The sequence below is a fragment of the Rhipicephalus microplus genome, chromosome 4 (genome assembly GCF_043290135.1).
Source record: "Rhipicephalus microplus isolate Deutch F79 chromosome 4, USDA_Rmic, whole genome shotgun sequence".
Classification (NCBI taxonomy): Eukaryota; Metazoa; Arthropoda; class Arachnida; order Ixodida; family Ixodidae; genus Rhipicephalus; species Rhipicephalus microplus.
Window position 1 is genome coordinate 73,226,902 of NC_134703.1, and position 12,103 is coordinate 73,239,004.

The following is a 12,103-nucleotide window of genomic DNA, read 5'->3' on the forward strand; positions in this document are numbered from 1 at the left end:
GAGCACGGGGATGAAGTGAAGAAATGAAATGACATAGGCGCCGGTGTCTATCAGTTCGTTTTTTTCTTTGTCCCCATAATCTTAGTGTCGTGCATGTTTTTACATTGTCCAGGGATCCGGTGATAAGAAACCATTTCAAATTCAGGGAGTTTTCGCTGTTAGAAGGTGTTTTAGCTCGTCGTCTTCGCTTTCAGCTGTAGCCAAAGAAGAAAAACCAACGTGCGGTGTAGACACAATGGCATTGATAGGGTTCCGAGAGAGGGAGTCTGTTACCTCGTCTCACAGCTGTGGAGAACGACTGTCGTGAACTCTCATATATAAGTCACTTGGTGCAGTTTCGGTGCCGTGTGCGTTCCACAATCGAAGCTTAGCGAGTGTAGCGCGTAAGTAAGCAGCTTGTGGTCGGTGAGGACAAAACATTTTACATATTCTAGGAAACGGTGAAAATTTCGGATGGCATCAGCAGCATACACGGGCTAAGTTCTCTCCCGAAGGTACTGTAGCAGCGCTCGAAGGAGGGTGGGGAGGGGGTGGTGTTGGGTCGGGCAGGTGCATGCGAATCCTGGAAGCACGGCGGAACGGCAGAAAGCCGAGCGACGGTAGGAGGCGCGTAATGAAGACACCGGACCGAGCTGTGGCGAGGATGACAGGAGAATACTCTGCCACGTTTATTACAGTGTTTAAAAAGGAGAGGAAAAGATAGCGATTGGCCGGCGTAACACAGGTCACATAGCCTACCCGGCGCGGCCACTTAGGTCAAGAGGACAAGCAATGTGGACGCCATCATCCACCCAGTGGCAAATGAGGCAAACTTAAATGCACTGATGTGCTTACATCACACCAGGGTTCACACAAGACAAGATCGTCTCCCCCTGGTGGAATTTCATCCTTATACATTTGTTAGCATGAAAATATCAATAAAAATTAAGTCTGCTCGGAATAACAACCAGCACTTTCCTCGTGAAGCTACAGCGAATGGTCCTGGTTTGCAGCCTATCGAATCTCTGCTTCAGCACAGACACTAGACGGCAGGGCCTTTGCAAATGGCATGCACAGGCAACACTTGGTTGCTGATGCGTAATCTTGACTGCGGGTGTCGACCACGGTCGTTCACAATGACGTTCTTGAGTTGGAGTCAACGCGGCTCGCCAGCCACCTGTTTCCGAAGCACCTCACGCAGATTGGTGGACAGCGGTGTGAATTCCTGTCGCTTAGTGGTACGGTGGGCGTAGTCCATGACACGTCCCAGGTGTGTGCCAGACAGATGCTTGAACACCGAAGTTACACCTGGAGAAGGCCGCGATCAATGTGGTGCCATCGGACGACACGTTAAGGTTGTGCCATCGATCTGAAGTTATAGATGCTGGATGACGTTCAGCCCCAGCAGGGAAGTACCGTACGCTGTCACGTAGAACGGTACACCAGCCTGTTTTTATCGCTGTTGCACGCCCGTCTAGAAACAGCCCATGATTGGAATGCCACGCTTGAAACCCCGTAGATGGGCCAACATCCGTATCAGGTGATGTCCCGAAGCGAAAAACATGTCGAAGTCTCTTTTCATCGCCAACGACGCACTGGCTCCGATATACACCAACACTGGCAAGTGGATATATCTTCCGACGTCCACGGGTAGACGCCAGTCCCTTGGACTAGTCAGTGTAACATGTACGCAAACAACTGGAGCAGTGCACGTTGGATGGAGGCAACTTCCTGTACCGATGCTTGCCGTTTGCGGCAAACTGACGCAAGGTGTCATTTCATACCGCAGAAATGGCATTTCATCTCCCTGGCCCGACAGTTCCTTGAAGTCGCCAAATGCCCTAACTTGCCGTAGGAAAAACGCGCACCTCGTTGAGGCTTAGGAGCAAACTGTTGTACGAGATGGCAGTAAACACTGACTTGTAGACTCGCTGTCGAGCCCGCACAGCCACGTTGGATGTGGGTGGTCAGCTGACTAAAACGTGGCGGCGACGAAGCCACTGATCCATTATTTTTCGCCACTGCGACGTGCTGGTAGGGTGGCTACAGCGCTGGATGCTGCCACCGTAACCGTAATAGAAGTCCAGTAGCCACTTATTTTCTTCAAACGCTGCATAGGCTTCTTAGCGCCTCTGAGTCGCGTGTCATTTTTTCCTCCTTCTGGAGCCCGAGGCTTTCCCCGTAAAACAGCAGTTTGACCCGGACATGCGCATGGGCGTCCCCGTCAATCATCAGATCACGTATTCTGTCGCCGTAAGTAGCGCCGAACTTGCATGACAGAGCTTTTTCTTTGGGCGCCATGATGAAACCGAGGTACATTCCACCGGGTAGTTTGCGGCTCGTGAAAAAGTGCCACATGGCCAACACGTTCATTTTCTCGGGGAAAAGAGCGTCCATAAATTTCAGCAACGTGACGTACTTCGTCGTCACCACTGCTTCAGTACTCAACACCGTAAATGAGCCCAACTCCGCCGTTGTATCCACCGTGTGCATTTTATTCTGGCCGCCTTGCGCTTCGGGTGTCTCTTGCTCTGCGAAGTACATCCGTTGCCCCTCGATGCTGGCCGCGCAGAGGAGCGCTGACTCCCGTCGTTCGTCTCCACAGCCGCTTCTGCCGGCCACTTAGGTGTACCTCGAAAATCTTTTTTCATAAATGCCATGAAATGAAAGGTGTGCCGGGCACCATTGAGAAACAGACGGAACTCTGCAAAAAGGGCTGCAATGTGTGGTAGACAGTATATAGGCTCAAGCAGTAAGTAGTGTCTCACAGAGGGCTGGAGCTGGAAAAGAAAAGTCAGACCGACGCCATTGTGCCGTGCAAGAAAATCATCAGCGAGACACCAGAAAGTGAGACCCGGAACGTAAATTGCCACTCAAGTCATTCTCTTACTGACGTCGCCCGTAGATCTGGGTTCAGTACCTCTTCGCCATGTGTTGTGTCGGGCAGGAGCACGTGAACCCCAGAGGCAGGTCGGCAGAAAGCCGAGTGACGACACTGTACCGAGGTGTGACGAGGCCGACAGGAGACTGCTCTCCGGCGTTTATTTCAGTGTTTAAAAGTAGAAAGAAAGAGTTTAATCGGCCGACCTGACACGGGTCACGTGACTTGCGTGGCCACGCCGAGTATGAGCTAAGAAAATACGCATAGTAGAGGCTCTGCTCCCCCCAGTGGCAAATAAGGTGAACCTAAATGCACTGATGTGCTTACATTACACCAGGGGTTGTACACCACAACAGTTGGCTGCCTCGAGAGGAACAAAATGAGGCACCAGACTCCATCAACGAGCTGATGGCTTTATCGAAGGCATCCGCGATTACATTCTGCGATCCAGAATTACACGCTCTCGTTATTAAACAGATGGAAGCCTAGCGGCTTTTCTGTCTTGTTCTACGTCTCCTATGTACGTTCATGTGTGGCTCAATATCTATTCCTGATCCCAAGATTGATTGCTCAAAAAGTGGCTGGTCATCGAGGCAGGCTAACAATATTGTGAGGGACTGCTTCTGGCACTTGTTTGTAACGAGGAAAATGACAGAGCATGTGTGCAATTATTTGCTCGCTAGCGCAATGATCAGAGCGAAAAGTAAGTGCTATTTGCATTCGGTAAACAAATGGCACGTCCAGCAATGGCCCTCCAAGCCATGGTTGCGTAGGATTCAGATAGACCACAATAAACTTGGAGCTGGAGTTACGGGTCCACGTGGTGAATTCGTGTGCGTAAACAACTGTCTATATTCGGCATCGAATGTGCCACTTCCCGCGTAAGCAACATAGATTTGCTGCTGTGTCAGTTATTGATACTTAAATGGCTTCCTACGTGTCATTTGCATAAGCATCCATAGCAGCAAAGTCGACAACCTTTAGAACTGACTATAGTGAACTAGAATAATCTAGTTCTCTATAGAACCGACATAACTGATGACTTTTAGGCGACCTCCTTTAGAACTGGTGCGCCCAACGCGCGCCCGTCGCGCAATCTCGCCACTGATGAAGAAAACGCGCGGAAGTTGCTGAGCTTTGAGGACCGCCAACTGTAGATGGTATATATATGTTTCGCTGTTAACAACCTGAGTAAAGTACGCTTCGTGGTTTAGTGGCTAGCGTCGCGCGCTAACGTAAAGTCACTGGTTCAGCACCCAACTACGGAAGACTTTTTAACACGAAAGTGTTTTATGCCGGGGTCCGCCGCGGCTCCGCTGACGTACTTCCACCACAAAAATGACGTTGAGAAAAATACCGATGGTTTAAAAACAAATACCACTGACGTACTTCCACCACGAGAATGACGTTGAAAAATATACCAAGAGACTAAAAAAAACTGAAAGCAAGCATTTGCTAAGCGGAATCGAACCAGCAACTTCTCGATCCTCAGCGCGCGACGCTATCCATTACGTCATGGGGCCCACGTCACGGGGGCCCACATTGCATGAAATGCTAACGGCAAGTCATCATACACCCATGTTCATCATACACCCTTTGGCAGTCCAGATAGCTTTGAACTTTAGCGTATTCTTGTTACCAGTGGCGAGATGGCATGACGGGCTCGCGTTGTGTCGCGTTCTAAAGGTCATCGACTTCACGAAGCGCAGCCTGCACGGAGCGTGGTCTCTCTCCTACGCGCGCGCTTATCAGACTCGTAGTTCGAGAAAAGACGAAAGTCACTTCGCACGCTGCGCTGCCGCGCTTACGAAAAGAGCGTGCTGCTAACACACGACGCAGGAAGAACTTTGACAGTTGTTCATGATTCTCGTCTGTTTGCTTGTGCTTTCGTTCCATGCGTATTTCATTCTGTTTGAACAGTGCGCTTTAAGTGTCGCACTGGGGCAGTTGTTAGTCCGCGCTCGTCCTGTGTATGCGGGTTTTGTGCGTGCTTTCTGCCAGAGGAGTTCGCTGCAAGTTTCGAGCTGCTTGCCATCCTTAATGTGACTTTGCCATTTGTAGTTGCTCTTCAAAAAATGCACAATAAACGCTAACTACCTCCGTAAAGACACATTTAACTTTGGTGCTACACCAATTCCCATATACGGGAATAAGTTACGTTTTTTTTTCTTTGTTATCTGTTGCTATAGGTTTCACAACGTCATATTTGTGACGGAAATACGTCTGCAGAGCCATAGTGGACCCCAGCATAAAATACTTTCGTGTTAAAAGAAGATCCTCTCATCGTACACAGAACTTTCGAAAAAAGAAGACAGATTGAAGAGAGCACGCTATCTGACCTCTTGAATGTTCTGCTCTCAAAGGAAGAATTTTTCTTTAGTATATAATAGCAACCAGCCCAAGTACCCACCCTGTTACAAGAGTCACAGTATTTTTTAAATAGGCTGCCAGAAAATATTTCAAACAGCCCTTTATTCGCAACACTGCCCGTGTGATATCTCTCTGACATTAAGCAAGGACAGTGCAAACATCAACAAAGAAGCGAAGTTGGACAAAACCTCCATTTATTGGGAAATGCTTCCAAGTGTAGCTTCCTAGTTGAATCAAAGTCGTCGAAATTCTTGTCCCCATCTTGTATACTTGTGTTCACTGTGCTAGGTAAAAACCGGTGGGCCAGACTATTTTGGTTCAACACTGCCGAATTTTTCTGTTATGAATCTCATTTTAATATTTCTGTTTACTTTTTGGTAAACGCAAAAATGTTGTCATGACCATTTGTTGATGACTTGCGAAATGGATGGCCATATTTTTACGAGTTCTAACGCAAGTAGTCCACCGAGTACTTAACGTCGTCTCCAAATGTCTGGACATCTTCAATGCGAGTGCATTTACCGTTGATGCAAATCTGAAGAAAAGGCACCATGCGCAAAAACCAAGTGTGAAAAAAATTCCTCTGTTATTATCGAGGATAGGATTGTTACAACGTGCTTTGTTAAACTTACCGAATGCGGTGTGGATTTGCTGCAGCTCGTGCCATCAGGTGCGTCGTTGATAAATACATAACCTGGTCTCGTAGGCCACGTGCATGTTATCATGCAATTTTCAAGGCTCAGTCTATTTATCCCATACTGGAACGTAAATTCATTGAACTATTTACTGTTTCAGAAAATGCTACGTTACAAAAGAGAAATTATGTACCTCATGCACATTCTTATCGATCTCTAAGGTGTGCTGCTTTTGAGCTCTTTGCTATATTCAGAAGTCTATCAAATCAGCGACATGCGAATTAATAGCGCATTTCGACATTGCTAAAAGAGACAAACATATGCTTATAGCTCTTCAATCACTGTCAGACACAGTTCGAGTGTTGGTAGGCCGGCTGAAATCCCCATACACTGAGGCTGTACAGCAGGTACTGGACATTCTACGTCCAGTGCTTGCAATCCTTCGTCGGATTTTTATTTTCTTTTTCTATATTTCTATTTCCATCCCAGAAATGCACCTTCCCCCAGAGTAGGATAGTAAATCAGACGCTCGCCTGATTTACTTTCCCGTATTTCCTTCTTATACTTCCTTCTTTTATAAAATTATTAACAAACTCTGCCTTGATGGCTCCTATCTCAATAACAAGAATTTATAATTATTTTGTTAAAGCAATCGATACCACGAATTCATGTAGTTTCCTCGCATTCAAAGAAAAAAATAAACCTGTCGACTATTTCAAACAATTTTTCTCATTAGTAAGTAAATTCTTCACAAATGTTTACAAAAGCTGTACACCTAATGATTCCTGTAGTTAATCAGCTCTGTAGCATCGCATTAAGAAGACGATACTGTAATTTATAAAGTCCTCACATTTTAACTGAATGTTTTCGTCACCATCATCACGAAATAAGCAAAAAGCGTGCGTTGTGTTTTACTCAGTAAAGGCACCAGTAATTTGTAAAATGGGATTTCAAAAACCACTCGTAAACATTGAACTTGTACGATGAAAGTTGTGGCTCCGTATAAAAGGCTGGTGTGCTTCACCGTCCATGACGAAGAAGTTGACGGAACTGCCAAGTATGCTTTCGTTAGAAAGTTGCGTACTTAAAAACTAAAGGTTTCTTCTTCTGAAACATTGACAATAATGAAAAAATGTTCAAACAGTAACTGCACTGCGTGAATCTGTCCATCAGCATTCACTTTCATTATGGAGACAAACTAGTGGAACATGTTTCCTAGACTTCTTCATTTACATTTCTCTGTCAAAGGAATTTAGAAATATTTCGCAGCGTAGATGTTTGCTCAGGAAAATTTGGAGGACACTTAAACTTCGCACGTAAACGCAATAGCGTAATCAGCCCTGTTCACGTCACTTTCCATTCGTTCGCCATGCTTCACTTTCAAGTATTGACCTAAACCATACCGCGCAGACGGAAACGCCTGTGTGATGACAGTGAACATTGTAAGCTCTCTCATGGTGCCTACAGCTACTACAAGTGTTAGCGTCCACTAAGGCATAATGCATCATTTTGCAAGTATCGGTGCCCATGTATATATATATATATATATATATATATATATATATATATATATATATATATATATATATATATATATATATATATATATATATATATATATATATATATATATATATATATATATATATATAGCAAGGAAGTTTGGAAGCTCATGTCAGTATAACTCATCCCCTGATAAAGGGAGGTCCCCTCCCGAAACTGTTGGGAAATAAATATATTTATCCTTGTTGACAACGCTCCCGTTGTGCCATATCCCATACCTTCACGAAGACTAACTGGCCCATTGAATTATTACTCCCACTATATATATATATATATATATATATATATATATATATATATATATATATGTATATGGCTAGGCGAAATAAAAATTTGTTCACCACTTAGAAACGGCAATGGTCTCTATTAGCTGCATCGTTGGTTATGTGGTTCTCTACCTCTCACCCAAGCGCGCATGCCATGGCCAGCGCCGTCGCTCATCACTTCGCAGCCCTGTGGCCGAACACGCACGCAGGAATTTCAAATTGCAACTTCCACATGGAGAGTGCGTGGATGATACGAATGGCCGAACACCGGAGAACTTTTCAATAACAGCACCGGCAGCTAATTCGGGAGAGAATTTATGTTCGCCGCGGCCGATGCAGCCGTATGCACAGGCAGAAGGACAAACTTGGGTATAGCGAAGAGCCACAGCAACTGCGAACCGAGGATCCGGTAGCCTTACGAGCCTAATGCAAGCAACAACGGCAAGCTGAAGAAGTGGCGTTGCAGGCAGAACAGAATCAATGTGGAAATGGCGTGAACGCGTTTGTTGGGGACCTTGGGGTCGACGCCCGCTTTCAGCAGAAGCTTCCCGGGCAGCAATTTGGTTTCTACTGCGACGTCTGTAACCACCTGTGGCCACACGTTTTAGCTTCGCTGGTTAACTGTAATCGGTACAAAGTGCTTGGATGTTCTCTCTCTCTCCCTCTCTCTCTCTCTCTCAAGGTAATTTCAAGCAATGGGGTACCGCTCTGGTAAAACAGATGATTTTCACACCCAATGCTTGGGTTCGATACCGGCTCGAATCTTTGATTTTTTTTTTTGCATCTATCGCGATTTCTCGTTCATGGACAAAACCACCCATGGTGCTACTTCTGCTAGATTAGATATTTTTCACTACCATCTTTAAATCATGGTGGCCCTTTACAAGAAGCATTTGAATATGTAATTCAATTAACGTTGAGGATCTGAACACTGTTTCACACACTTGTTCTGCAGCAACACTACGTCGTGTTGTACGTACTCGAAGGACACCTCCATTTGCTAATCATAAGTGGTTTTACGGATGTTCCGCAATTCGCCACTATCGGAAGCAGCCACAGGTGAAGCCAGCTGCGGTGTGGGGGGGTTCGAACCTTCCCCACCTCCTGAAAAAAATTTCTGGCTACGCCACAGGATAGCGGTGAAATACAAACACATCCCTGTTCTTAATTTTTCGTTGTGTACAAATACCACCACATATGACGCGAAAGAGATGTTAAGACAAAGCTGCAATTTAGACATCATCCTCCTTGTGAAAAAAATTGTTATTGAATCTCTTTCGGTTGCGCTAGGTTGCATTGTGTGCAGTCAAATAAATAGAAACTTCCTGCAACTTACTTCTATATAACCAGTACCACTATGTTCTGTGTAGTGGCGTCTGCAAAATTCGTTCAACGATGGCCTTGTCTTGTTAACATCATTGAAGGTTAGCTTTGTAGTATGCTTCGTAGCGATATTATCTTGCAAGCACTTCCCTTTGCCAATCCTAAATAGAAAAACAGTGTGGTTAAAAAAAGGGCAAACTGCGTTTGTATGATTTTATGTTTGTTCGTTCATTCGTTTATTTATTTGTTACAATCACAAATAAACTTAGTCACCAATAGGACTCAATCTTCTATCATGGTGACATGTGCACCAATCATAGTTATGCCTAGTGTTCCAAGAAATGTTGCATTATTCCATGACAAAAAACAAACGCAAAGCCAGTGATAATAACCTGCGGTCAGGGTACCTTGGGAATCCTTGTAAAGGGTACTCTTTACTGCAAGAGCACAGATACTCGTCTGAATGCGGTCGTGTGAAGACACTAAGAAAATCATAACTATAATTTATTGGGATCCAAGTGGGCGTCATAATATATCGTAATAAAATGGAAAGTTGGGCGAGTTGTTTTGACCACATTCTTAGTAACATAACGGCGCGTACACAGTGGACGGGAGAACGGAAGGCTAGCAGACAAACAAGCGCGAACTCACAGCTGTGAGTTCGCGCTTGTTTCACGCTCGCCAGTAGTCACCACGGCGAGCGTGGAACACTTCTCGTTTGCCTAATGGCGTCACGTAGCTCGTGATCTTAATACAAACTGGCAGCTGACCAATAAGACAAGCCCACTTGTCGAAACAAAGGTGAGACATAGGCGTGAACGGTATTTCTTGAAGAATTGGCTCAAACTTCGCATGAACTTCGGTCTTATGAGGATTTCTACTGGAGCAATGTAAGTGCGTAAACACTAGCTGTAGCGACATCAAAACGAACATACTTCAACACGAGCCGACACTAGACAATGTTGAGTCAGCACTAATGCGTATTATTATCAGTATCAAAGTTTTGCACTTGCAGTCTCTATTTGCAGTCTTTAGCCAACTGGCTTAGCCTTTCATGGCCAACACTTAAGATCAGAAATCACTAAATTTTATTTAGACAGCTATTGCTTAGCCAATGAATAAACATACATTTTATCCTAAAGCGATAGTTTAGCTGGCACTATCACAAAATGTCTATCTGGCACATGGTATACGATTACTCGTTGCGGTAACTGTATTTTCCTACTTAGCTCTGGTTCATACTGTGCGTTATAAATATTCGTTGAAGTAACTTTACTTCATATGAATTATGTTACTTGTGACATATCTGTTGGGTATATAGTCATCTTCTTGTCTGCTCCTTATTGCGACATTTTCAGCCTGGTATTCCACTAAATGTAGGCGTAGGATGCCCAATTTTCTGTGAGGACTACCTCTATCACTGTATTTCCTGACAACTGCAAGGGCACAACTGTATATATCTAAAGTAGAAGCCACTCTAATAGTCACTACGAATTCCCATAGTATAACACTTCTATTCAATACTTCGTTGCTGCAAAAAAAAAAAGTTACACTCCGGCTCGCAAACATTTGCTGTTTCTCCCTTCGCCTGGGTCGGAGAAGCTGGCGTCTTCGACGTTTGCGTACATTGTGTTCTCGCTCTTGAAGTAAGCGTGATTAGAAAAATAAAAAATATACGACAAAGCTTACGTGTTAACAAACTATGGTTTAGTGAGATTCTTAGTAACGTTCGTCAATTCCCAGTCTATTTGTCAACACTTACAGGATAAACTGTACCACTTGGACTGTACTGCAGTAAGAGAACTCCTGCCGCTTGTACGTGCCTGCTGTCGGTGACATGATCTTATTTTCGCTCGCCGGACATAGAGCCATATTGACATTGCTGTGGCTATTTGTAGAGCCATCGTGCACTGAGCCTATCCTGTTGAAGGCAAAGTCAAAATAGGTACATGAAGCAGCACCTGAGGATTACATATATATATATATATATATATATATATATATATATATATATATATATATATATATATATATATATATATATATATATATATATATATACATATATATATATCGTCATTGTTTGTCCGAATTCACCCGAATTATTCACATTGCTAGGAAAAGAATAGACAAGTGTCTATTAGTTCATACATTGCCCTTTCTCTGTTTAATACGTAAATGGAGTGCCTATTTTGCATAGCATAAATGCACAAGACGCAATGTTCTTCAATTGCGACTTCGTTCCCAATGTGCCCACTGCTTTATATCCCCGTGTCTTAAGCGCCCAAACGCGTATCGAACACACACACACACACACATATATATATATATATATATATATATATATATATATATATATATATATATATATATATATATATATATATATATATATATATATTCAGGAAAGTTACACACAAAGAAACGTTTGCTTCAGCCTAATGAAAAAGCAAACACGATAACGCAACACCTGTTAGAAATATTGTAAACCAATATTCAAAAAAGCAAGGAAATATAACAGAATTGCATATTAATAGAACATACAAAAACTGAGATGGATTATTGAGAACAGAACAAAACACTAAGCTTGGTTATCATTTTTCAAAAGGTAATCAAATTACGCAATGTTCTCTTCTACTGGGATAATTCGAGCCAGCTAGTTCCATTCATTGATGGTTTTTGGAATGAACCAATTAGCTAAACATTAGGTACGGCATGTGACGAATTTGACCTTGAGAAGGTGATCACGGCGTGAAAAGACGGCAAAGGGCGTCTGAAAAAAAAACGACATTAAGCAACGAATGGTGATGGATTCTATGAAATATAGATAAGCGAGCAAGTTTGCAATAACGGCAAAGGTTATCAAGACCAGCACGAGCCTTGGCAGTGACGCTATTAAAACAACAGTAGTCAAAGAAAATTTAGCGAGCAGAACGGTTCTGCAGGGGTTTTATATATGTTATCAATGATACAAGCTTGATTTGTATTTCATATTGCTGAAGCGTGCTCATTTTTATGGCAGATTAGAGTAATATACCTAAGTTTTCGCACATATGCAGGAGCGTGACGCGGATTGCGTTTTGACA

At 43.7% G+C, this 12,103-nt stretch overlaps 1 protein-coding gene across 3 annotated transcripts in view; it reads right to left on the minus strand.

Annotated features, from left to right (window-relative positions):
- Positions 1-5,403: 5,403 nt before the first annotated feature.
- The window catches only part of LOC119172125 (venom metalloproteinase antarease-like TtrivMP_A), a 42,512-nt gene continuing 35,812 nt past the window's right edge, over positions 5,404-12,103 (minus strand). For all 3 annotated transcript variants that reach the window (XM_075892941.1, XM_075892940.1, XM_037423126.2), the window contains 4 exons: positions 10,780-10,938; positions 9,031-9,178; positions 5,863-5,988; positions 5,404-5,765 (listed from right to left, as the gene is read on the minus strand). In XM_075892941.1, the coding sequence (XP_075749056.1) occupies positions 5,679-5,765; positions 5,863-5,988; positions 9,031-9,178; positions 10,780-10,938 (520 nt within the window). In that variant the 3' untranslated portion in view covers positions 5,404-5,678. The remainder of the gene's footprint in view (positions 5,766-5,862; positions 5,989-9,030; positions 9,179-10,779; positions 10,939-12,103) is intronic.